This window comes from Chelon labrosus (genome assembly GCF_963514085.1).
Source record: "Chelon labrosus genome assembly, chromosome: 10".
Lineage (NCBI taxonomy): Eukaryota > Metazoa > Chordata > Actinopteri > Mugiliformes > Mugilidae > Chelon > Chelon labrosus.
Window position 1 is genome coordinate 20044114 of NC_140360.1, and position 27129 is coordinate 20071242.

The 27129-nt window shown below is 40.8% G+C and overlaps 3 protein-coding genes across 6 annotated transcripts; 1 reads left to right on the forward strand and 2 right to left on the reverse strand.

The window, feature by feature from the left end:
• Nucleotides 1-419: 419 nt before the first annotated feature.
• On the reverse strand, nucleotides 420-1981 carry LOC311493929 (urotensin-2-like; the record flags this gene model as incomplete). The annotated part of the gene is made up of 4 exons (XM_084552751.1): nucleotides 420-1074; nucleotides 1159-1202; nucleotides 1406-1531; nucleotides 1876-1981. 4 exons carry the CDS (start codon nucleotides 1979-1981, stop codon nucleotides 961-963), a joined length of 390 nt encoding a protein of 129 aa, XP_084408877.1. The 3' UTR covers nucleotides 420-960.
• A 2437-nt stretch (nucleotides 1982-4418) lies between these two features.
• Nucleotides 4419-21790, forward strand: ccdc187 (coiled-coil domain containing 187). Of its 4 annotated transcripts, none has more exons than XM_084552947.1 (13): nucleotides 4419-5066; nucleotides 5447-5539; nucleotides 11886-11948; nucleotides 12588-12726; nucleotides 12867-12957; nucleotides 17543-17621; nucleotides 18137-19498; nucleotides 19927-20048; nucleotides 20171-20242; nucleotides 20337-20471; nucleotides 20582-20670; nucleotides 20743-20837; nucleotides 20927-21790. In XM_084552947.1, the coding sequence occupies exons 2-13, from the start codon at nucleotides 5488-5490 to the stop codon at nucleotides 21055-21057; spliced, it is 2430 nt and encodes an 809-aa protein (XP_084409073.1). In that variant the 5' UTR covers nucleotides 4419-5066; nucleotides 5447-5487; the 3' UTR covers nucleotides 21058-21790. The 4 variants fall into 4 exon arrangements, with proteins under 4 accessions (XP_084409073.1, XP_084409074.1, XP_084409071.1 ...); XM_084552945.1 differs by lacking the exons at nucleotides 4419-5066; nucleotides 5447-5539 and adding exons at nucleotides 8551-8661; nucleotides 9818-9939; XM_084552946.1 differs by lacking the exons at nucleotides 4419-5066; nucleotides 5447-5539 and adding exons at nucleotides 8565-8615; nucleotides 9818-9939.
• A 150-nt stretch (nucleotides 21791-21940) lies between these two features.
• tnfrsf9a (tumor necrosis factor receptor superfamily, member 9a) lies at nucleotides 21941-25564 on the reverse strand (the record flags this gene model as incomplete). The annotated part of the gene is made up of 7 exons (XM_084552949.1): nucleotides 21941-23728; nucleotides 23845-24009; nucleotides 24101-24204; nucleotides 24309-24381; nucleotides 24464-24601; nucleotides 24710-24829; nucleotides 25429-25564. 7 exons carry the CDS (start codon nucleotides 25562-25564, stop codon nucleotides 23613-23615), a joined length of 852 nt encoding a protein of 283 aa, XP_084409075.1. The 3' UTR covers nucleotides 21941-23612.
• Nucleotides 25565-27129: the final 1565 nt, after the last annotated feature.

Genomic DNA, 27129 nt, shown 5'->3' on the forward strand with positions numbered 1-27129 from the left:
ACCCTTTACCGAACTGCACGTTTTCATGAATTCCAAACTGAGAAGAAAAAAAAGGCCCTGCTTTGATAGAAAGTCACGGGTCCTCGACACTTTGCATGTGAACTAGTGTTAGATCTATTTTCCTCTCCTCTATAGCTGTCTTTCTCTCTGTCTTTCCCTGTTATGTGACCCAGTTTTTCTCCGCTCCCGACCCCTACCGTTGAAAGTTTCATCTCCTCTCGGTTCTCCTAATGTGTTTTGCTTTCCTCCTTTTTCTTCCCTTCTCTTGTTTGTAAGTTTTATTTTTGTAATTGTGCATGTACAAGCGTCACTGACTCGATGGATATGTTTAAAAAAAAAAAGAGATTTCAGCTGCTGAAGCCATGCAAAACGTTTTGAATTGCCCTTAAAATATGGAAGATGTTTTCTGAATGCTTTATATTCTTTCTGCTGTAAAATAATAAAAAAAGGAAAAAATGAAGAAAACTCGAGAATCAACTTTGCAACGTCTTTTTGTTTCCTCTTTTACTTTTAAGAAAGTTATTTTTTTTCTGCCTACGGGTCTCTCACCAACACCTTTTATGAAGAAAACAAAATTAGCAGGGACACTTTTTCATTATAGTACAGTATTTATTTCTGTTCAGCTTACAGTTGTGTTACCTTTCACTTTCACAAGGACATTTGGTCAAACATTAGTCAGCCAACTTTTAGGAATCGTGAAAATAATTTCACACGACATAAAATTTAATCCCAGTAAATCATTTGAAATTCTCCAAGCAACATGTTTCAATCATACCTGTAGCATTTTTCTTTCAGTACATGTACCAATACTCATGTATGTGAATGTGTATGTGTGAGTACATACACCTGGACATAGATGTGTACTTGCATGGAGTTTTTTATGGAGTGCAAGATGGGGATTTAAACTTTTTTCCTGTAGTGCAAGCCCAGCCTCTTGTGTGTAGCTTGGATGCCACCGTTTTAGACGCAGTACTTCCAGAAACACTCGGAATTCCCTGCTCTCTTCCTGAACTGTTTCCGGATGCCCAGAATGTGGCTGAAAGGATTAAGGAGACCTTGTTTCTCCAATAGGACCTGAAAGACAAGACAGAGGTGGATACAGTGTGCAGCTTACACTTTCTTTTGCTGTTTTAGGGATAACATTTCTCGACTACCCACCTCTCTTTTCATCCCTCTGGGAAGTAGGCCTGTTGTTCTGACACCTGAGACAAAATAAAACAGGAAATAAGTGTTATATTTATTTTAAGCATGCTTCAGAACAGTTAACTTTAAAAAGGAGAGGCCAACACCGATGGTGCTGCTTCAGCTGGCAAGAAAAGAAAAGATTACACTTCTTTGAATCCTGCATTGCATTCAAGTTTGTAGCACACTGTTGCTCCTGTTTTTGTGTGCATGTGTTTCTTACCGTCCCTGTTAATCTCCCCAGATATCAGAGTGGAATATCTGAGACCGGCCCCGTCCTGCGGAGGGAAGCTTTGCTCGGTCAGAGACAGATCATCCAGGGCGCCGATTCCTCGGTCCTCCACAGAAACTGAGGACAACCAAGCAACCCCACACAGTCGGCAAAAAACGCCTCCGACAGGTACAAATTCATGCTGTGGACATTTTCTAATCTAATTCTCACTCGTAATCACCAGAACTAGGAAAGCATTTGAATTAATTGAACTAAAAAGTGCATCTGTTCTCAGAACTTTGGCAGAACAATCAGTGTTCACCACTGCACCGCTGAAGTAATTACTCCAAGGCCCCGGGACATGACTTGCCTGCCATTAATCTTCACAAATTACGTTCTAGCACTGAAAATGCTAATCAAGGAACTGAACTGTTGAATTACTGTGCATAACAGCTATGATAGAGATATTACTTTCCACTCACCAGGTCCTGCATAGGGCATCTCAGCAGATTCTGTGATGGGGTGGGCCAGCAGTCGGCCAGAGGCCACGAGAATGAAGGCCCAGGAGAGGAGGTGGTTGCACTTCATGACTGTAGGAGGCTGTTGTTGGAAGTGGCTATGATTTGACTCCTCAGGTGAAAAGAAGATGTCTACATGCTCTGCTGGTCCCAACTTGGTTATATACTTCAAGTTGTGGCCTGTCCCCCCCTCCCACATGTCACACATCAGACACACACACACAGCGGCCATGATCAATATCCAGTCCCATCCCTTCTAACTGCGATAAATCAACAGGCAGTCAAAGGTGAATTATAGACTCAATAAAAAGACAAATGCCGCGACCCATGCTTCAAGGGCACAGTCATGTTTTACCAGCTCTTCAGCTTGATTGACTGTTTTTACTGATCGTGTAAACGGCATCGGAGCAGGAGTTTCAGATGTCATGTTAACAACGTCTCACGGGGGAGCAGGTGGAGAAACTGCGCAGACAAATGGCCAATATTTTAATGTCACCAGTTCATTAAACTCCCTCTTGAATCCTTTTGACTTAAAACCCACAGTATACAAAGCAGGAAACATTCCCAATAAAAGCTGTATAATTACTTACTTAAAGGTTCAGTGAACATGCTAGAGACGTCGACAGCCGTGCAGTCTATGAGCCATCTGACATTTGAAGTCAATTTAAGACAGCAGAACATTTTCCACAAGTCACTGAATCAGTTTGATCGATGCACATAATTTAGAAGCCTGGTTAGTGTACGATGTTCTGTTTGTGCTTTCACTTCTTCTTAGTCATGCAATAAAACTAGACTTTATGAGAACCTCCAGCGCGACTGGTCAGCAAAGCTTTCTTATTGGTCAGTGGAGCGTGGAGGCAGGTGGAGGCAGCTATTCACAAAGTTCCATTTTGCACCTTGCTGTATAATTTGTATATTTATTAGAAGTATGACGTCAGTGTTCAGTCTCTGTGTTCTATGGTAATGAGTGCCACTGAAGCGGCTGTGACATTTTATTTTATGGTTGATAGACCAGACGCTCTATTAGTGTTGCTGTATATCATGAAAAGCTATTAAGATTTCCATTCTGCACTAGTCAAGGCCCCCTGCAAAGTCCAGGTTATTTCAATATCCAAAATACATGTTGTTTCTTCTTGCGGGCTTGAGGTTTTTTCTTTTGGAGTGCTATTTACAAATGTATGAGGAGTCGAGATTCTTTTTCAAGGCATAGGTGGTTTTAATGAACAGGGACAGAGAGAAATTCACTTGACATTGTGTTTTTTTTAAAAAGCATCACCTATGAGGTGTTTTTCATTCAAATAACTTTACAATGGGATCGCACCTTGGCCATTATGTAGAGGATGTTTGTTTACAGGGACATCAGAGCACACAGTAGTAGGTGTGTTTCTTTTAGATAGATTAAAAAATATATATGAACCATATATATGAACCTGTCCTTTAACTGAAGAACGTCTGATACATCTGTATCTGTGGAATCATCTGTATCTTACAGAAATTGTGCAGTAACAAAAGACACAATTTGGAAGTAACTTCCTCTCATTCACCAACATTTGATTTTACCTTAACCTGTCATGAACCTGTAAATGACTCAGAGCCAGTCATCTGTAACTGTCTAAGCACAGGAAGCAAACATTCACTGGTATTCTCTGCTATGTGACCAGGCTGGTTTTGGTGACTTGTTGACAATGATCTGTCTCGTCTCGTACTTGTTTCACTGACATAAACACAGCCAGCAGAGGGCAACATTACGTTTTAAAAAAAATCCCAAGAACAGTGAACTATTTCAGTTTCACCAAATTGGCTTCGGTTTAAATTCTCCAGTGAGCCTCAGTCTGTCTTAAAAATACATGATTTTTAAGACTGATTTGTTTGCGCCTCCTTTATTTTATCAGTCTTAAAACTAAATCTATCACAAAGCACAAGATGCTGTAGTTTGTACAGCTGTCATTATTGACATTTGTTTTAAATGTTTTAAATAATTATATCCATATTACCAAGCTTAGAAATGTGTTGTTTTTAGTCATATAAGCAAGAATAACCTTCTATTGTGATATAATACATAAACTCTTCCAGTTTAATGCAGGTCTGTTAGCTGAAAACTGCACAGAATGATGGTAACAACTGTAATTTTGCACAAATCAAGTTGTTTCCGTGAAATATTTTACCCCATTAACAGTTCAAAAAATGTGAAAGATTTGCTAGTTATTAACAATTGAACAGGTCTAAGCTCCAAAATGAAAGTTTCAGTCCTTCTCATCTTTATGCATTAGAATTAAATGCGTGACTACAATAATAAAATGAATAAAATAAATAAAACAAATAGTCAGCTGTAGACTTTATTTTATTCTTGAAATTTGAGTGACTGAAACATTTGGGTGCTTCAGTGCTGCATTCAATAACTGTTGGGAATTTAAATAATCAAGCTCTAATGAAACGAGATATTAGGCCTGTAACAGTGTGATAATGGAGCTGTAATACATTGTTGACTGGGTGTCACCAGAAGACTAACTTTACAGCTGTAATACCTAACGTCTCATCGTCACGTTTCTCTCCTTAACCAACCTTTGCCCTCAGCTGATCTTTTACATTTATTGCCGCCTTCACTATCTACGCTAATCTCGTGCCTTGTCACCGAGGTGGGCGACATTTCTGTTTGTCTCCACTGATAATGATAACAGCCCTAGTACAATTAGAACATAAAAATACTTTTATTGCTGCTCATTGTGGCTGGTGATTAAACTTTGGTGGAGACGCGTCCGAGCTCGAAGGCGCACCTGAAGGCAGCAGCAGTCGTGAACCGCCTCCGCCGCTGCTGAACAGGAGCCGTGAAGAAGCGACAGACTGTGGGCTAAGTTTGTCCGCCCTGGCTTCCTTCCACCAGTCCACGGGTCTTTGTTTCTGTGATGAACGCGCTTCGGCGCTTTCGCTTCAGTTTCACACCGAAAGTGGAGGCGTTAGAGACGGTCAAGAGCGCCCGTGCCGTTTTTGGATAAATTGTAAAGGAAGAGCGACGGAGGGAGGGAGAGAGGGAGGGAAAGTGTGACTGAGCCGTCGGCTCCAAAGTTGGCACTCGGCTGTCATGTTTGGTACTTGTTGAGGAGGCTGTGTTCGTAAACACAACACTGCAGCGTTTATGAGCAGCGAGCAGGGAACAGGTAGGCTGGTTGTTACTGTGTGGCCTTGTGTATCTCAGATAACGTTACAGTTTTTACTGTAGCCTCGAGTTAATGATAATAGCAGCACTGTAAATGGAGCCTGCTGCCAACCAGGAACAACACAGGGTTCAGCTAGTGATCAGTGCTCTTCTGTGTCTCTGTTTGACTGAATTTGTTTACTGAAGAAGCTATTCGGATGAGTGGTGAAACGTCTTCTCAAAAAACTCAAAAAACACAAGTCCAGTTGCCCCCTTTTTGTAACCTTGTTGGATAAACGCTTCTTGAGAGTTTTTATAATTTTATAATAAAATTCCATCCTAACTGCTTCTATGTGTCACAATGAACTATGTCATAACTTTCAATAATCATTTTATTTTCAGGATCTTCTGCATCACCATGAGACAGTGACCACACAGGGACAATGATGGCAGAGCTGGAGATTGACCAGTCCAACCTCCCACGTGTCCAAGAAGGTAACGAGCACACACACAAGACACAGTCCTGCATCTATCGGACGCAAAAATCACAAGGCCGAGTGCGTGCAGAGAGTGCTACGGGTTTATGGCGAGGAAAAGCTGTTTTTGCTCAGCCTCTCCACAGGAAGGTCACAGATCAGGGTCAGCCACTGAACTGCAGACATGGAGCCAGCAGGGCTCAAGTGTTTTCATGGACACTGCTGCAGAGTGGCTGATAAGGACGGACGGATTCTTTTAGCATCAGTGCTCTGCATCCGTATCTGATAAAAGGTTGCTTGATATGCTGTGTGTTTTGACTACGTGCTGCAGACAGTGTAGATCTAAGTTATCCCAAGGACGGCTCCGGGAATGCAGATCAGCTCCATGACTGAGGGAAGATAAGCAGAGGCTGAAAAGTTTAACACACAATATTCATTTCAGAGCAGTTATAGTTTAAATTTATTTTTTACAGTAAGAAGTCCCAAAACTGTTAAAAATAGAAATGCATTATTTCAACAACAAGAGAAATAGCAAACTTAAACGGATTCTAGGACTGGTATCTTAGCAGGGGTTCAGTCATATAACGGTACAGACATGGATCTAATCGGGATCACGACTGAGTGAGGAATGAGATAGCTGCTTGTGATATATCCTGCAGATATCACTGCAGATGAATGCCTCCGATGTGTGTTTTCTTTTATTTAGTCTACCTTAATTGACATAACTCAAGTGGGTAAAATAGAGTTCACCCAAAGGATTACAACAGTCAGTATAAAGTCTGTGAAAATCCTCAGACATTCAGGTATCAGAGCCAATTGGGTGACTGATGAAATGTCTTCAAGAAAAGTCAAACAAGCCTAGTTTCCTTCTTTTTAGATACAGCCAGCATTCTCCAAATGTAAACCTATGCAAAACATTGTAATCTCAGTAGAGTTGGCATATTGCTGTATTAAGGTGCTTTAGTTTAATGAAGGTGTCAACTAAGTGTATTCTGTCTAGACTTGTGATCCAAATAGCTGATTATGCCAAAGATACAGCTCAAAAGCCAGTTTTAAGTATAAATAAAGGATGTTTTATCTCTGGGCTGTAACTGTAGTTATGAATTCACTGTCTAGCAAACGCAGCAAGTCAGAGTGGAGCCTAATTTAATAGAGATGTTTGTAAAACGTCATCTAAGAAAATTCAGCTGTTAAAGTGTTTATAGAAATCTTTCATAAAGCCTCTTATTGTTATTAAAAAAATCCACTTGCGAATTAGTTGCTTGCACATGGGTATGAAAACGGTCAGGAATTTGTAAGCTGTGGTCTGGATGTAGACCGTTGGCTCAGTCTTTGGCATGTCCACACTAATGAATGGGATAGAAATAGGTCTGCATGTCTTTTTATCAGGGGAGATAATTCAGCACTCCACTCTTGTTTCCACAGACAAAGGGCACAGTGTGCTGCTCTGCGTTTTCATGCTTTACTGAGCAGGGGCCAGTGCTCAAACAAAGCCAGTAATAGCATCTAAAAACTTGCCATTGCGACAATAGCAGCATGTAAATAAGCTGTCTCATCATTTTATTTTTTTTTTTCACTCATGGTCTTCTAGTTTAATGGACAGATTTATCAAACTGCACTGCTGACCCTCTGCTTGGCACTGGGGACGTTTACTTAACGTCCCATTGTGGGTGTTTATGCTTCAATTTCCCTAACCGCCGTAGTTCCCCTTGTCCCTCTTCACCTTCACTTTCCTCGTCATCCAAGAGTCTTGGCCAAGTCGACGGTCTTTGTTTTTACTGCCCCTGTTATCAGTTCCTGTTTTGTCCCTCCTCTGGCTGCTCCTGATATAGCCTGATGTGCTGAGGGAATGCAGCTCTCTGAGGAATTCCCCCAGCTCCCCCTTGTTCCTAAATTCACTCTCGCCAACTGACCCAGACTCCCATTGCCCCTCACCTCTCTTTGTTCTGCATGACAACCTAGTCCGGTTCATGAGCTGCTTGGCCCAGTACACCAAGTTTATCACCCAGCGTAGAGGGCTGTGGGATGGACAGGAACTTCATGGTGAAATTCTGTGCAAAAGAAAAAAACTCAGAGAAGAGGCAAATAGAAGCATCCAGTTCACCCAAACGAGGAGGAGGAGGGGAGAGGGAGAGGAAGAGAGTCTGTGGGCGGCCGGTGGGGGATTTTGGCTGAAAATAGAACTCTTGTCATTTTCTCCTTTTGCCAGTTTCTTTGTTTGGCAGGCCCTCGCCATTGCTGCTATCCAAGTAGCTGTGGAAGATGAAAGAAATATGTCTCTGTCTGCGTTTGATGGGCTGCTCCCTCGTGGCAGATGCTTGACATAATCTGCATAATTTTGTCTCAGATGATTGTCTGTCAGTTTTCAAAGGTTGGAGGGACACTCACTCACTTATGATACTGTGTTATAGGAGTAAAAAGAATTGTGTGTGACCACCAATAATGAGGAAAATGCTTTGTTGTTGGAAAATCGACTGTTTAGGTTTTAGGGTCATACAGGTCATTGTTTCCTGCTCAGTCATATCCCTTTCTCTGAGCCTTACTGCTGAATAGACGACTTGCTGGACAACACTGTGCTTTACAATCAGTTTGGCTAACATTACATTTTAAAGTCTTATCTTGCATTTTAGTTGTTCTTAGACAGTCGCACTCCTGGATCTTAGCTGCAGCCAGTTTCTGTTCTCTGTTGGATCTTTGATTTACTATCCTCTTAGAAAACAGACCCAGGCCTCCTAGGTTCCCCCATTAAGAAGCTTACAGAAGGAGTGCCTGTATGCGCTGAACATATGTTTTTACTGTTGGCCCTGAACGCCTCACACCCTGTCGCTCCAAACCTGTTTAGCAGTAATAATAACACAGTCTGCTTGTCCCTCCCCTGCAAGGGTAATGTGACCATACTTTAAATAAGTTTGGAAAAACGAGTTAACCCACAATGCTGACACACCCACTGAGACACTCCAGTTCTTCCGTCTTACTCTCTTTCGTTCTTCTTTCTTTGTTGGATTTAATGTTTTGAGCGGTCACATTGTCCCGCTGGATGAATCGAGCCTTTGACTTAATCCCTCCTCACTGGCAGACTGGACCCATAAGGACAGGTTGGAGATCCCTTTAGTGGATAGTCTCTTAAGCTCCACAACAGGTGTAAGTGGTAATGCATGTCTGCTTTGGTGTAGGTTAACTCTCAGTGTGGACTTATAGGGGTCATTTGTGGTGTAAACAGAGCCTTTTGGGGCTTAGTGCTGTCTGGGTGATTTCCATGAACTTTGACAGTTGAGCGGCTGTGGACTGAACCCACTCCCCACTTTCTCAACTAAATTTCCACATGGCAGTGTCTCAGGGGCCTTTTTTTCACTTCTCCATTTACAGACTGGGACAAAGAGGATACATCCTCTCTTTGAGGGGTTATTTTAAGCTTTGAAAATGCCCCATATTCTATTCTGTAAATGTTGAACATGCTCAGTAACATTGTCAGATCTTCTTGTAATGTGTGGAGGGCTATATATTCAGCGGAGCATGAACATGAAAACAGTGAAAATATGTTTTAGTTGGCAATTGGTGCGTTTACATGGACATAAGTATTCCACTAATAAACAGAATAAGAGCTCAACCAGAATAAAAATGTAACCACCTCATTTGGAACAGACTGACACGATCTGACCCAGTTGCAATTGGAAAAATTCAGCAGTCATATGGAGAGAGGTGGCGTAAACATTGATAAGAAATAAATTAACACCTAATCATAATGTAAACGCTTGATTCAAACATTTCTCTCTGGTTGGAATGAGTCCATTCTGCGCATTCCCCCATGTGGCGTAAACATCATGTGACGTGACGTGTTTCCAGGAGGAACAGGGCCGCAGAGATACAAAAAAAAAAAAGAAAAAAAAAGAGGAATTTGTTTGAAAAGAACAAGAATCAGTGTGTTGAAAACATGTGTTCGCCTTGGTCGACTTCTTCTGTTGACGTATTCAGTGATGCCGGTACAGAAGGGGGCAAAAAAATAAGCTGCCTGCTTCTCTTATAATACCAGCAGATTTGATACTCCATACCAGGCAAAAACTCTTTAGAGGTTTACTTTTTTACTTATGTCGTGAGGCATGTCATCAGATCATTTTATTTGGCGTCCTCATTCGGACCAAACAAATATTGTCCATGTAAACGTATCTAATGAATGTATAGTCTAAAAACATGCCAGGATGCTTTTAAGAAGACTCTCTTATTGTGAATGCAAACATAAAGCGCATTCTCCAAGCCTGGGGTGCGTCAATTGCTTTATTATCTATTTGTTTTCGCTTAGCTACACAGATGGGTCACAGCTCTACTGCAGACTATAAGCTCAGTATATCACTGTTACAATGAGTCTTGAAGCCTCTGATTCATTCTCGTCATCCACGGCAACACCCAGTGCACCTCCGTTTAGTAAGTAAACTTCCTGGATCATGTTTGTACCCGAGTGCTGTTACAAAGCTCATATCGATCAGTTGTGCTGAACTGTTATATAGTGTGAGGTGTTTTTTTTTTCTGTTTGTGTGTATTATTTTCTATTTGTCCGTACAGGAGTGGAAAAGGATAATAAAAGCATCTCCTAATAGATGCAGTCCTGTACAACATCACCAATAAAAACCATGCAGAGAAATTGAATCAGAATACTACACTACATAAACATATGATTGAGTGTATAGTACCATGCTTCCTGATAATGCAGAAATATCCTCAGTCAGTTTATTTTGTAGATACTATTAATACATTATTGTCTATCTGTATAAACTGAACTTAGATTTTGAGAAGTCGCTTCAAAGCTTACAACATGTAGAATGTGGGTGAACCCAGCTCATAAACGTAATACTTGATGCTTACAGATGTAGACGTGGCCGCCGTCTCCACAGACGTGACCCAGCCTGCTGATAGGCTCAGCTGAGGCTTAGCAGGAAGACAGGTGTTTTTAATTGTCCCTGCCTCTGGATCAGCGGGAAGGCTTTTCTTCTGCGAGCTAAATCTCTTTTTGGACACTGTCTTCTGTCCTTCTCTTCGCCTTTCAAAGGCTGGGAAAAGAGCCTTTCTGAATTCCCTGAGGAATATCAGTTAGTTTTTCTAGTTGCTCTGAGTCTTCAAAAAATGGAAGAAGTGGAGAAACTCTCTCCGGCATAGTGCTGCCGTCTCTGTGTTTATTTTCTCTTGAGTTACCGTAGAGTTTGTTTAACAGACCTTTAAACTCACATGGGCTGCAGCCCACACAGGCTACCATGGACTGTTAAGGACTTCTGTAAACACTTAAAGTAACAGTCCACAAATGTTAATGGGATTGAGATTCATGTTTAGATCAAAGAAATCCAAAGCTGATAGTGTTTACCACTGTATGATTGACTTTTTAAATTGTATTCAGGCCAAATCTTTTGGCGTTTGAGAGCACTTCTTTGCATAAGTACCAAAATATTTCTTAGTTTTTGTATCAATATTTAAGTCCTTGTCTTCGTCAGTTTTCTAGCATAAAAGGACAAGGCTCATCACGTGTGACTGACATGAAACTGATCTGTTTTATTACCATATCTAGCACCAGGTGGCTAAACTATGAGATCATGGGAGAGGAAAGACTCAGTTTGCCCAGATTGGCTCGATATGGAGAACTAGACAGAGCTGTGGTACAGAAAGCTGGTAGTTAAAGACTTTGGATTTGTGACAGCCTTACAGATTTCACTCTTGGTACTGCACGCTTGTGCCATCTGCCCTGACTGCCCAGTGTAAATGCTGGCAGGTGGTGGTTCCTAAAGTTTGCATGTTCATTTGGTAGTCACAGTGAGCACACTATCAAAAGAAAAAGTGCATCTAGGAGTCTTTGAACAACGAAAAAGAAAAGATTACAGTATATTGCTGTTATACAACATGTCAAATCATTGGAGTTGGACCGCTGCTCTGCTGACTTTAGAACGACTGCTCATTTTTTTAAATGACAGTTGCATGTTGCTTTGAAACACCCTGTCATGACCCTTTTAATGTGCTTAACAGGGATTTTTTTATTTTTTATTTTTTTTAGCCAGAGTGGTGGATGGCAACGTTTTAAGGGTCACTCATCACCCTTTGTCTGTGTTGGGTAAACAGTCATCATAAAACGCAGCACTCATATCCTATTGTTTTTCTTTAGACCAAGTTTTGGACCAAGAACTTTGTGGGTCATCCAAATACGCAGCTTTTGTTCTGGATGGCGCCATATAGGGTTATTCCAGACTGCTGTCATTTTTCTGTTGTTTTCAGTTATTATCAGGCTCTGGGAACTCCTCACTTTTTTAAACAATGGTATCCCTCCTCTATTCTTTTGTGAAAACCTTGAAACTGTTTGTATGACATGTTGCTGTCTTCTGTTGTTTCAGTGTGTCAGTGTTTTGCCGTGTTGGAGGATGGAGCGCTGGCACACAACTTGCAGGAGCAAGAGAGTAAGTACAGAGCCAAACTACTATGTGACAACACCCTGCTCATATGAACTGATTTATATTATGTGAGCTGCCCTCCGGTCTCAATTAGCGATTATACGATACTCTCACTATGCGCTTAATTTGTAACACCCATGCAGACTAATAGAACAGCTTTGTCAAGAAGTGGTCAAAATGCATGTTTCAGCAGAATAGAGTCCAGAAAAACACACAGTTCATTCTCAGTAATCAAGTAGAAATATTGCCTCTGTGGCATTACTCGAAAATGTATGCACTCATTAAAAGTAGAATTTATGGCAGTGCTGGTAGATTGCATGGGTGTTCCTCATAAAGTTAAGTTTTCAGTGAGTGTTTTATAAGTACAAGTCTTAAATGCAGCCTTTTTAGTTGGCTATAATCCACAACTGTCACTGTTGTGGTAATTCTTGCACAGTAAACACTGTTATTATTATTTCTCTGAATTATACAGAGGAGCTGGCGTGGCTAAAACTATGTAACACAGCAGTCCTTAATACGACAAGAATGAACACACTTAGTTTAAAGTTTAGATGTAATACAGTAATTATTAAAGACCAAAATGCGATTTAGAAATTCAGCACGTTGAATACTGTCTTACACTTTTTTACTTTTTTACCCTCATAGTCGAGCAGTACTATACCACCAATATCCAGAAGAACCAGCTGGTGCAGAATGACATCCGTGTAGCCAAGAGGCTGCAGGATGAGGAGGAGGAGCAGCGGGCCCAGCAGGGTGCCCTCCTCAGGCAGGCCACCAAACAACTGTAAGTTACTCCTGCTCAGCAAAACACAGCTCACTCTGCTGCACCACACATACTGCACTGCAATTCCTCACGTCCTATAGCTGTGACAGTCATCAACACAAAAGTACAAGAAGTCATTGTCTTCCCTGATTTTTCTGTAGAGAGGAGCAGGACTTTGAGTACGCCCGTGTGATCCAGGAAGAGCTCCAGCGATGTGCCGAGGAGGCCCAGATGAGAGAGCTGGAAGATGAGGTGAGCCTTTACTCACTTTTTTTTTTTTTTTTTGCCTACAAAACATATTTGAAGAAATCCTGCAAACTAGCTACTAGCTTATGGATGAGATGGGTCAAGTGAAATGAAACATTCCCCATGATAGCTATGCTCTCTAATATTGGCTCTCCTGCTAGTGACATTTAACTATGTAAATATTATTCATCATTCAGCCTTACAGGGCTGCTTAAATCAACACTTATCAGCCGCAACATTGAAACATCTACCTACCACTAAATGATCCGTTGAAAGCAGGTCTCTCTCATGCCACCAAAACACCTCTGACCCATCGAGGTGTGACATGTGAAGGTGTCCTGTGTTATCAGATCAAGATATTGGCAGCGTAACCTTTAAGTCACGTTATTTGCAGACGGGCCTCTATGGATTGAACTTGTTTTTTGTGCACTTCCCACGGATGCACAGTTGCATCTGTTATTCAAACCATTTCTGAACTGTTTATTCCATGTGTTATCCTGCTAAGAGAGAGCATGACCACAAGGAAATACCATTGTCTTGGAGGGGTGTATGTAGTCTGCAACAATGTTGAGGAAGATTTAACGTGTCAACTAACATCTACATGAATGCTAGGACCAACCATTTTCCAGCAGAACATTGTCAAAAGCATTGCACTGTTTCTGCCATTTTGTCCTCTTCCCATAGTGCATCCTGTTTTCTTCAGTTTGCCAGATAAAAGACACACACCCACCCAACTGCCCACAGAAAGTAGGAAACCAGGATTCAATAGACCAAGCTTCTTCCATTCTTCCATGGTCCAGTTCTGACACTCGCATGCCTATAGTTGGCAATTTGAGTAATGGAGAGGCGTCAGCATGGACTCTCTGTCTAATGCAGCCAAATATGCAGCATGCCACAATACACTGTGTGACCTTATGAGGCAGGATTCCCTCCTCATATGCATCGGTGGGCTTTTGGTGCCCATGACCTGGTCACCAGATCACCAGTTGTCCTTCCTTGGACTACCTTTGATAAATACCAACCAGTGCATGCCGGAAACACCCCACTAGATCTGCAGTTCTGCAGATTGTTTGACACGGTTGTCTAACCATTATAAATAAGCCCATGTCGAAGTCACTCAAATACTCCTCCCACTAATGTAGTCCATCATATATCACTGGTAAGCTCATATTATCAGTGGATTTTTTGATGTGTATTTGAGGGAAAGAAAACAAATCTTTACTATGAAATTCTACAGGAGATAAATAAAAAGAGTAGTAAATATTGTGGAAGATTGTGGACGATCGGATGACTGGTGCATATCAACCTGGTTGGAATCCGTGTGCCTATGCTAGTCATTTATAATTTAAAATTGCAAGACATTAAGCATGCACCGCTAACCTGATGAGAAGACCCAGCTTTGACAGCGAGGTTTAGAAAATGAAATATTTTGACGGCTTTGCCCTTAAATTGGGAACAGAGCCTTTCCTGTGGGTGTCAGGTTGCTGGCAGTAACCAGAGCGGAACAAGAAGCCGTATAAAAGTTTTACTTTGGCACAAATTGATTCCAAAAGTGACACCCAACACTTCGTCTATGTTGGAAAGAAGGAGCAAATCTTTTCAACCTCTGTTTAAACAAGAAAGTTTCAGCAACTTTCAGACAGGAAAACAAATATGACAGTACAAAAGCTAAAATGTACCACAACATTAAGTAAAAGAATCATTTGCTATACGGTTTACTAATCATTTTGTAAGCTTATCACATAGTGCAGTAAGTAAAATGTAGCTGCTTGTAAATGTAAAATAACGATAGCAGAACAAACTTAATTGGTGACTCACAGGCTTGCATGGCACTCATGACATGCATGTATATCATTTAATTATCTGCCTGTTATCAGCAGGTCTGGGACTCGGGGATCATATGGATCACTTTGCCCTCTCTTAGAACTAACTGGGTTAGTAATGAATGGAGGTTGCAGCAAAGTGCTGCTCTGGGCCTCCGATGTGTCCACTGTGCTGTTGAAGGGCTGCATAAGCGAAATCAACTGTTAAACAGAGACACAGCCTGTCTGCTGCTCATATGGATGATGGCTCAAGCTTTTTATTTGGTGGTTTATTGCAGACATATGTACACATTTAGTCTTGCAAGAAAGGCACAGATGGTGTTTAATCAGGGGTGTGACTCAGTTTTTATTTGGTTATCCTTTAAATTAAATGACTGACATAGTTTCTCGAAACACTGGAATTATATTTGTCCTAGTTAAATAATGGTAACGTTTGATTAGTCCTTATGTTTATACACTAATCTTAAATGTTTCTGTATATTGTAGCTGGTATTTAAATTGAATTATTCTCTCATGTCTAAATAGTCTATCACAGCATGACATCTTAAATATGTGAGACTTTTAGACTTGTTAGCAGTACAGCTTTAGGGATAGCAGAATACCTCAACAGGGATAAAAATGCAATAAGATTTTATAACAACATTTATAGTCCAGACAATGTGAAAACCCTCTCTCTTTTCCCCTGGCACCATTATCAGGTTGGCATTTGTGGTTTTCAGTGAAATGTCTTGAAAAAACTATTGCCGTTCTCCTCAACCATAGCTGTAGTTTGATTTTTAAATGCTAACAATTAACATGGTAAACTAAGATGATGATGATAAACAATAAACCTACTATACTTAAATATGTAGCACTGTTGGTGCTTCAGCTCAAAGTACCGCTGGCAGAGCCACAAGTATTGCTGTGCTTCTTGTTTTAGCGGTGAACAATCATGAGTTTAGTACCAAACAACAAGTTCTCCATTTTGTTTTTTATTTTATTTGCGGTGCAACAGTTGATTTCTCCAAAATGTTGTAAACACAGAAAACAGTTCATCTTACAGGCCAGACATGACAGGGCAACCAGATGGTTCCCATCTATCAACACTCCCTTGATGATTTCGTGTTTATACAGAACGCCAACACCTCAAAAATGTTATAAACCAACAACATCAGTTCACCGATAGAAATAAAGAGTTGAGCTTTGTAAGGAGAACAGGGCTAGGGGGAGAAAATGCCTGCTTTGCCGTGAACAGCTTCCTAGCTGGTCCAGCAGTTTGTCTCGCAAGGCCACTCCAGCATAATATTTTTCTTTACGCCACAGTTTCCTTTCTACCTATAAAAGCTCCTTGTGTGAAGGGTGTGAGGTCAGTGACTGTGGGGCTCATTCATCATTTTAAAGGGGTTGGGTTTGACCTCTGTTGTCTACACTGAGGAGTTAAACGTTAAAGCCTGTGTTTACCTATTGGGTATGCAATAATTTCTCTTTATGAGTGTTGGGATAAAATAATGAACTATTAACACAGCCGTTAGCCTACCTTCCTTAATGACTGGCTGATCAGAGGTGTTGATTAAATATTTGCCTCCCTGTAGTGTGTGTCTTTAATTAAGGAACAGAAGGCGTCAGGCTGTGCAGTTTTAAATGCCAGATCCCTGTGGCACTACACGCCTAACCTGCCATGGCAAGCTGCTAATTGTCTGCTGATGCTGGCAAAGTAGCTTATGCACACACACACACATCCTGATTGCAAGGCAAAATGAGCTGTGCTGGTTTTTAGTTTTGATTTATGCTGCGAATGTGGCCTGCAGAGAGAGATTTCATAGAATCTGCTGATTTGTTGGGAACATTATTAGTTCGTGCTTCTCCAAGAAAAGCAGCACTGAGACGAGATGCTGTTGGAGAGCAGAGGCGTACATCTGGTCTGGTGGCAACGGGCATTCCCCAGTGACAAGGTGTTACTTCAAGGGAAACGCCGTTGACCTGCATCTGCTAGCTCATTTTGAAGGACGTGAAAAGTTTTCTTGTACCACACATAGTTTCAAGTCATCCCTGGCTGATACAGTCTCCTTACAGTGATCACCCAACATGCCTCTGTATTTGGTGTAGCCTCCTCAGTAAACATGCTAGATGTAAATCGATACTACTTTGTATATAAATTAATCTACTAACTAACAACATCTACAAAAACAGCCTGTTTTGTTCTTTATTCTTTAATCAGAACAAATCACGAAAGGTGAAATGGTTTAAGAAAAAGAAAAGATGTGACGTAAATGGATGAAACTGTAACTAGAGTATATGAGCAGTTTTGGACATTATAGAAAAATGTTGATAGAAAATCAGACTCATCCACTTGACAAATGAAAACTCATCACACTAATTAAGATAAAAAGATTTTTAAAATACTTCGGTAAACTGGAGCTGGAGTCACTTCTCTTGTCACACATAGCTATGCTGCCATCTGTTGGCAGAAAATGTCTCAGTTTTTACATATTTTCATTGTTTCAGGTATCAGGGTATTTAATTAATTATGTTACTATTTGCCATTGTTGTTGTTGCTTTTAATAAAGCCAAATGAACTGAATGATCTGAAAGAACTCATTATTGGCAAGTTATACAGGTTAGGTGTTTTAAGAGAGTTAGTATAGTATTGGAAATTGATATGGGTTAAAGTGAATATATAATGGACATTTTCTCTGCACTCTCAATTCAACTGGAAGTCACATTCAGTGACTCAACCACTCTGTGGTTTATATTACAAACCATTAATCAGTATGTCCGCATTCCCACAGGAAATGGCTAAACGGATACAGGAAGAGGAGGAGCAGAGGGTCAGGAGGAGGAGCAGAGAGCATGAGGGTCATAATGAAGGTATGGTTTAAGTTTTACCATTATGTTAACAATTTTATTGCGTATATAGTTTCACAACAGATTTAATAATCCTAATATACTGAAAATCAAGGAAAAAATATATATTTATATTTGAAGATGTATTTATAGAGATTTTCAAAAATGTATTCATTACACTTCAGTAGGACAGATCCATTCCTGGCTTGGCTTCACTCTTAACATGCTTTGCTCTATTGCATGAAAAAAAAAAATGTCCTACTTAGGTATTCATCATCCTCATATTCTGTGTTTTGTTCTGAATCGGTTAATTGCACATTGTTTTTATTATACATGACAGCATATTTGCTGAGTGTATTTCAATTGATAAATATATTGAAATGCCTCAGTTGTTTCTCAAACATTTCTGTAAATTGTGTAACAAATATTCAAGTGACATGCTGTGACAATGCTGTGTTACCTCACTTGTCTAATAGTAACCCCTAACAGACTCACCCATCCTCCCTGCTTTTGTGTTTGCATGTTTGGCATTACTAAAGGCAGCACCAGCGACCCTGCACTGCTATCCCCACACCAGCACACATTCAGCAGCTGTCACCATGGGGAGGAGCAGTCCTCACCTCCCACCACCAGGTGGTGGCATTGTTCCACTTCTAATAACCATTCAGATTTAACTGGGCCTCAGACTGACTCCCCCAGGGGGGTAGCAGCTCAGAAAAACATAACTTCATGGTCAAATCAAGGACGCGCAGACTCCATTAGGCAAACCAGAGATGAATTAAGAGAGACTTTGAGTGAAAATTCAGATGACTCGGACACAGTTTTTTCTAAAGAGCTTTCTGTGTGGTCCCGGAGACTATATGAAAGACTCAACACAGCACCCGCTCGACAGCGGACACCTTTACATCACCCACAAGAGAGAAACTGCAGAAGTCTTGGCCCTCGCAGCAGCTTCCCGGATGAGTTCAGCGACTTGGAGGAGGAGACACAGGAGTCAGATGACGACTATTATGAAAATGGTGATTTACAGAGGAGGCGGCCCAGGAATCAGGTTCAGGAGGGGAACTACAGAGAGGAGTATGATGGTTGGCACAGGAGCAGAAATCTAGATACAGACTGCTGTAGGTTGGCTGAGGCTAGAGAAAGGCGATTCAGTCGCAGTGAATCGGTCAGGCTACATAACAGGAGAAGACACAGCAACAGAGACTTGGAAAGGACCGGGAGCTACAAGGACAACCCGGACAAACGTGTCCATTTTCGGGATGACAATAGAAACTCTCACAGGCAGCAGAGTGAAAGCAGTAAAGTATGGGAAATGCTGGGCCATGTCCTCAGAGAGAGGGGTGTGCCTGTGAAGTTTGGAGGCAATGGGGCGCCACTGCAAATAAGGCCTCAAAGCAGAGACAGCCAGGTGCTTCATGGGAGTGAGGTCTCCTACGGTGACTCCCAACCACATCAGAGAGTCTTCCAGAGAGCTGCCACCACCAGGCACAGTTTCCATGGAGATATCAGGGAGAGGAGGAGATTGTCCTACCGAGAGAACAGTGGGAGAGATCAGAGAGAGGACGGAGAGAGGCAATGTGATAATGAAGAGGTTTATGAGATTAGTAATAGAGACTCATATCTTGCTAACAGAGAGAGACTTGGCAGTAGAAGGTGGAAAGAGCACAGGCACACTAACGAGAGGGAAAAGGGGAATGCACATGATTACAGAGTCAGAAGGACAACGAGTGTACACAATCATTGGCACAAGACTGCGGAGGAAAGGTTAAGAACAGAGGAGGAGCAGGAGGTGGAGAGGAGAGCACAGCGGCCCCAACGAAGAGCTCCACAACATAGCCAAAGCCTCAGAAGCTGCAGCAGGGCTTCAGCCAGGGATAGGTCAAGGCACATGGCAGCAGGTAACACCCAGTCCCGCAGCCAACTCTAATCTGCAGAAGGAAAGCTTCCAACATTCTGCTTTGTCCCTCTTGTGTACACCTGCTTCTCTCATCTTCCCTCAGTTGTGGTCTAATCTGGACGTGGGCTTTAGTGGTGACTTGTTCTGTTACTGAAGTGAGACATTTTCCTGTTTCACATCTACGATTGATCATCACTTATTCATGAATCTTTTGGTCATGACGTTTTCCATGGAGTACCTTTCCAAATCTAGCAACGTGTCATTCTGGTCCTCTCATCTTTTCGTGTAATTCTGTGTCATTACACTTTGTTTCTCTCAGGCTCTTTCAAAACCCTTATGTGATTCATCTTTTCTTACAATACGTGTGGTCTTGGTCTGCAAAGTTGCTTCAGTTCCTTTGAATTTAATACTATCAAACATCACCTGTAGGAGAATCACTGCAGCCAGACCCCAGAGAGACAAGCCTGGACCTGAGAGAAATGCAGCAGGTCCTAGAAGATGAAGAACTGGCTCGCATGCTGCAGGAGGAAGAGCAAAAGCTGTTGAGGAGGGTAATGGATCCAATGATTTATTACAGGACACTGACATAGGAAGTTATAAGAACAGTGATTTCCCATTTGATCGTTTTTTACAGTTTATCTTCATTGAGGCTTTTACTGTCTTTTTCTCACAGAACTCCCAGCCCTCTCCACGTAATTCTTATCCACAAGGAGATTTCCGAGTAGCACAGGTGGCACAGGATGAGGTACAGTGAAGAACTGGCATCTTGTCAGTATGTTTCTCATGCTGAACAACTACATCGACCAATGAAACTTTGCTGTTTTTTCTTTTTGCTCTAGGAAATTGCGCGTTTTATGCAGAAGCAGGAAATGAAGTCAAAGCGCAGATCTCGTGAGCTAGAAGGGCCGGCATCGTGGCGCGAGCACAGAGCGATGATCACTCATCATGACAGACGAGCTGCAAGAGAGAGACAGGTACATGTGTGGTACACATTTAAAGATCCCCTTGGTACTGTCGTCAACTCAGCTTTTAAACCAATCTGATGAAATGAGTTAAACTCCTTTTTCCTCTCCCTCACATCCAGCGAGAGAGGCTTGACTCAGAGGGCCTTCCTTCCCCCACTGAGGACTGCTCCCCAGAGAACCAGCCACCCAGCCCAATCTCCACTATACCGTAATAAAACTGACAAGTATCTGCATTATAAATATATGTTCATCTACTGACTGACAGACACTTCATTTACAGACAAGCCCAGCAGATCAGAAACATTGCAGAGGAGTTGGACCCAACCTTTCAGGCCAGGAGACAAGACACAGAGAGCCTCAGAGTGGGACAAACAGGTACAAATTACTCATGAAATGACACAGTAAGATAAAAGAAAGAAAGAAAAACAATATCTGGTCATGTGCATCATTTTCCTCTATTACAGGTCTTCCCGTAACACATTCTGGCAATGACTTCCTTGAGGAGCCTACTTTCATCCCACCAACAAAGCGGCTAACAGACAAATCAGGACACAGTAAACCCAAAGAGAAGAAGGAGAATTGCAAGCAACAATAAATCCCAGCAGTGTTCTGTTGGATTGTGTATATATATTTTATAACATCTGTCCAGCTAGAGGTCTCACTACTTTAAAGCTGAAAATGACAAGAGTTTTGTTCAGTCAGCTGCCCCAACTAGCACTTTAGACCAGCTGAACAAAGAGACATTTTAGAATACTCCATGATTAAGTGAATCATGACAACACTTTGGTTGCATGCCTTTATCATTCTCAAAGGGAAATTTATTGAAGTAGGTTTTTTGAATTATTCAGTGTAGTGCTTAATTTAAACAGTATACCTTTTTTTTTATATGTGTTACTTTTATTTGTCTGCATTTCCATAGGGAAGCAGTATACTGTCAGCATCCAAAACATCTGAACACCTGGACCCTAACCCTCCCCAAATCACTTTTTATTTCTGCAGCAGATACACTAAATGGGAGTAGCCAGGTAGTTGACTGGATTCTGATCTTGGCTGCACTTCAAGGGTTGTCTAAATGTGATGTTGCCCTCAGCTGTGCACTGTTTAGAGTGTTGCAATATCTCACCCGCATATTTGACATTTACCAAGAAAAGAAAATGAGAAGTTACTTTGTACAAACCCTGAACCTGTTATAAGATATTTCAAGTCATTAGCTTCTGGAGCTTGTGCCAGCTACGCCTCAAAGCAGTTTGTCAGGGTTCGAGTCATGTTTACAGCTGAACAATGACAATCAGATGAACTTATTTAACCTTTAATAAATGGAAACCCCATTTTGTAGTTGCTGGAATTACTGTGGTGATGAGGTTTGTTCATGACTTTTGGGTATAGCATATGTAACCAAGTAGTCCACTACCATATTCTACTAGACTGGAGCTTACAACTTTGTTATTACTCTTACATTTAAAACTTTGAACACTATGAATGCAGCTGTCCTGTATAAAAATTCGACAAATAAAAAATATACTTTTTTTATTGACCGTTTAAAATTATCTAAACAAATACATATATTATATTGTTCCATCCACTGTACATTTTCAGCTTTAAATACATCTCATGAGTCATTTAAACCAGAATTCAGAAGTAGATAACAGTAGTCAAGTAACAGTTGGCAGATAAGATAAAGTGCTACAATTCTTAAAAACATTGTACTGTATGACTGTTAGATTGGAATGTGGTTAACTCTCTTTCAAAACGACACCTGTGAACTTTGAGGCATTTAATCAGACCTTACTGTGCTGACTTGTGACTCATACATACATTACTAAAGGTGTGGGTTAACATTTTCACCTCAAGCCCACACAGCGTATTTCTCAAATGTTCCATTTTACATAGAAACATACGCCTGCTACAGTTCAGAAAAGAAATGCGAAAGAAAAAAAAAATCAGGTAGGTCTGTCTAGCTGCCCACTCCACTGCTCGAAGTCAAATAAAAGTAAAACACAATACTGGTATGATGGGGGTTTTCCACATGACCCTTGAGCCACATGTTGATCTTTATGCACCTCATTTGTCTGCCATGTGTTTATCACAAATGTCCAGAGGATTTCCCACATGACACACTTAAGAAGAATCTTAGTGTATGACTAATCCGTTTATCAGCCAACTCAATAAAGAGTCAGTTGTGATAACTGCTGACAAACTGTTGTGCAAGAGGCTTGTTTCGGCTTGCTCAATGAGCATTGCTGAATCGAATTCTTTCATTCTTCATATGTGCAGATAACTATAGAGTGGGCTTCCTTCTTTGTTAACACATAGCTTGTGTTAGGCTTGACAAAAAGGGAATCTCCCTTCACTGGGATTTTCGGCCACATTAACCAATTAAGCAATAGTAGGAAAGTCCATATAGTTCCTGTTAATGTTAATGTAGAGTGAAAGAGACTATGCCCTGCTGTCTCCAGTGTAGCTTTTAGACAAGTTATTATTTTCACGATTTAAAACAAAAGTTAAACCTCATTTATAGATAAACATTTAAATACTGACAAAACAGTTTTAAAATCACAGAGAATGTAGGATTTTTCCAGTATGTCGACAGTCATCTTTACACCCAGATGAACATGCACCTGCACTGTACTCTCACAATGAGTTACACTCAACAGCCCCCCATGCAAATATGAAAGTCATTCACACTTTTGTGCTTCTGCATTATTTAAAAAAGCCCAAATACTTGGTCAACAAATGATATGACGCCAAAATGGAACCTCCCTGTTTTACCTTTAAGTTACATTTAAGTTCACAGTCTAAGTTCACATGATATAAACAACAAAAAACAACTGTTGACTCATTGTGTTTTTTCCCTCTCTGAATTCCCCTTCCCTTCATGTGTATGTGCACTGTATTAACACAGGATCAGTATAATTCTACCCTTATGCAAACTGAGGGAATTCTTTGGGGAGAGAAGATAACACAGCTGACTGAATACAGTATTCAGCTTCTTTCATTTGGAGCCAATAAATATATTCTTCCAAATAGTGACTCAGAAAGAACAATTCCATATTATTCTGGATTCAGGATGACTTCATAATACAAGACTTCATAATTCAAGACACAGACAGCGGGTATTTCAGTGTGTTTGTCTACCCCAGTCCCTTCCATTCATGCGATGAGCTGCTCTGAGGAGTCCTTGGAGTTCAGCGACTCTGAGCTGCTGCCCTGTTCCTGCTGAGCCTCGTGAAAGCTGCACTCTATTGCTATTAAGGTCCTGGGATCATCTATGGAAGGAAAAAGAGGGAGAATATGATAAATCAAATACTGTATCTGTGATTTGACAAATATTTTGTCAGCTATGATTCAGGTGTTTCAGTCAGGGTAATCTGGGTTATCTTACCTGTAGGTGTTCTAATTATGGGTGTTTTTGGAATTGTCTTTTTTGTCTTCTTCCTTTTATGGAGGATTCTAGTAGCCACAATGATAATGATGGTGACACAGACAGAGATCACGAATATGCTGGTAAGCACAGCTAACACCAATGGCCATGAGTTTTCTGTTTGACCTGTTTCAAAATAACAAGAAACCATAACAGATTTTAATTAGGAATAAGAATTGAAACACAAGGACATCAGAGGAACAGAATCATGTCCTACCAGGTTTTGTTGGATTGGTCACTGGGGAAGCTGGAACACTACCACACTTAATGTCACTAACTGCACTTCCTTCAGTCTCAATATATTGATTTGGTTCGGTACACCTGTGAGAAGGAGTAAAACAATGGTTTTCATTACATTCGTCAGCACAGCAACGGCAAAACATGGCTGCAGTGGCAGAGACTGTTTATAGGTATGCATATCTTACTTGGTACTCCATGGTTTACACTTCTGGTGAACTTTGTCACTGAAGGTTCCATTTGGACATGGTCTGCAAGAACCTGCGCAGAGAGAATGACTTGGTCTAACAGATACTATATGATGTACGCCAGGGTGATGTGCTTATGTGTAGTTGTTTCTTACGATCAGTTGTAGGTTCAAAGCCTTTGTCACACTCGTCCACACAGAAGGAACAGCGTTCATTGCCACAGGTGAGACCTTCTCTGCAACCACACTTTGTATCAGTTGTGGCTGTGCACGATTCCAAGTGGACTTGAGCTCCTAAATGTACAAAGACATGAAAAAGTGAGCCATTTTCCAGATTTCAAATTTAGTTAAGTTTGTAACACACAAGTGAGGATATGTAATTTTGTGACTTAACTAACATACCTACGCACTGTGTACATCTCTTACACATAAATGCTTTTGGCTCCATTGTGTATGTCCCAGGCTCGCAAGGTTTGCAGAGATCTTTTGGGTTCGGACCACATTTAGTGACCAGGCGGTTTCCTAGTAACATATACACATGAGTGTGATACATACACATAATAGACACCAGTGTGTGTATACTGTAAACTCTTATCACATTAGCAGACATGGATTTCATAATGTAGCAGGTCTCATGACACAAGATAAAGTCTCGTCCCTCATAGATTCTGAAGTTGGAATGTAGCACAGGAGCAGTACTCAAACTGATACTGCTTTGGGACTGCAAGAAAACTGTGACATGTACAGAGTAGCGTGACACCTCCAAATTAATGGATGTATCAGCTGTGGCATCCTTTGTTGTGGGATTAGATGAAAAACCACTGAAACTATATTTGGTTACATGCAGCCACCACAGAGGAACTCGAAGCCTGGAATATGAAGTTTTTTTTTTTTTTTTTTACATCTACAGGTAACAGCTGGTTTTAAAAATAATGAGCAGAGAGGGCAATTCACCTTGGCTTCATTAACATACAGTAAATATAGTGTCTCTTAAGAACAATATTAATAACATTCATACAGCATGAATGTAAAACAACACAACACACTATTTTATATTTATGAGTGGTACTGGTGCAAAAAACATACTGTAGTTTGTTTTCTAATGTGATGGTTATTCTTACCTGGATGACAGGCTTCACAGCAAACATTGTCTCCATTTTGCGTCCATTTCTTGCAGCCTTGGTCAGCCTGTCCATTTATGCACAAGCAGCCCTGCATGAGCAGAGAGAGTCCGATCATCAACAGGATCACAGCCATGCTTGTCTACTGCCTCGTCCTTAAGGATGATGCAGCCACTTCAGGAAAAAAGTGAGGTAGTCCAGTCCAAGAAATATCCCAGGTATCTTTGTTGTCCACAAAGCTTTTTGTTTGTTTGCCAAAATCTGAAAATTCCGTATTAATTAAAGCTTTCCTTTTTTGAGTAGTTAGGCAGCAGTGTTCTGACAACAACTCTCTTAGACCTCAAACACACAACTCAGCTCCACCGGTGGCTGAGCTCTGCTTTTCATAGTGGGTTTTGTTTTGTTTTTTCTAAAGGGGCGGATCTAAATATGATCATGCCCCGCCTCTCGCCCGATGACAGCTGGGATAGACTCCAGCAGACCCCCGCGTCCCGTAACAGGAATAAGCGGGTACAGAAGATGAATGAATTAATGAATTAATTTATGATCATCTGTGTTGAAATGAATACTTTCACAACTTTTTAGTAATTATTTTATACATATACAGCAACCGAACGTTAGGTAAGAAAGAGAGAAAGAAAGAAAGAAAGAAAGAAAAAGAAGATCAGGTTGCAGTATTATGTTTTTATGAATATACTTCCTTCATTTTCAGGGTTACTTACTTAGATCAGGCTTGGCTCAGACAATATTTATCAGATCTGTTTTTGCTCTGTTCACTTATATGAGGGTTTCCTGGAGCTCAGAGTGTTTCACATTCTGTAACAGGGCTTCCTGTAACTGTTAGGACACCGTTTCAATCAGCTGGGATTGTTGTTATTGTTGGAATAAGTTCAGGCCAACAAGGAAATATAATTATTAACGGGGTCTATGTTTAAGAATTGTTGTACAATAACCTATAAACGCATAGTTCCAGACACAACTCTGAGGTGTGTGTGTGAAAACCAATATGCCATGATATACCAGTACCAGTACCACCATGCTACTATACCAGTATAGAAACACAACTTGTACTTGTACATTTAAAATATGTATATATTATAAGGATTCTTATAGAAGCATTGGACTCATTTGGACATTAGACAACAAGAGCATCATGTTGTCATTACACATCAAAGATGAAGGGACTTTTATATTTTGTTCCTCTTTTCAAGCTGTTTATGTTTCGCACCTCATAATTCCTCACCACAAAGATAACTGACGAGGTATTTGTTGGTGCATAGAGCGTATTGTCCACAAAATGTGATTAAAGCATCTATATTTTAAATCATGGACTTCCCAGACTTTTTATTTATTCTTATTTGATGAAGTCAGGTCAACAAACACCAGAGGCGATGTTAACGTGACATGGGACTTTCCTGCTTGTGTGTAAAATTAAACTACCCTCCCCACAGGGGACACATTGAACACAATGCCCTTGAAACCACGAAACAGAGTCGTAAACACTTTTAAAAGCATTGTACAGAGGTACAGCAGGGAAAGCTTATTGTAGTGAAAGAAAGTGAAATATTATTTAAAATCCAGGAAGGGTCACTCATGATGATTTAATGAACTCTACTCTTGAATCTGATGAGTCATATAAGACAGTGGATTACTCATGCTAAGAGTCACATGCTCAGCCAAGGGACACTGATTTTTCTTTTT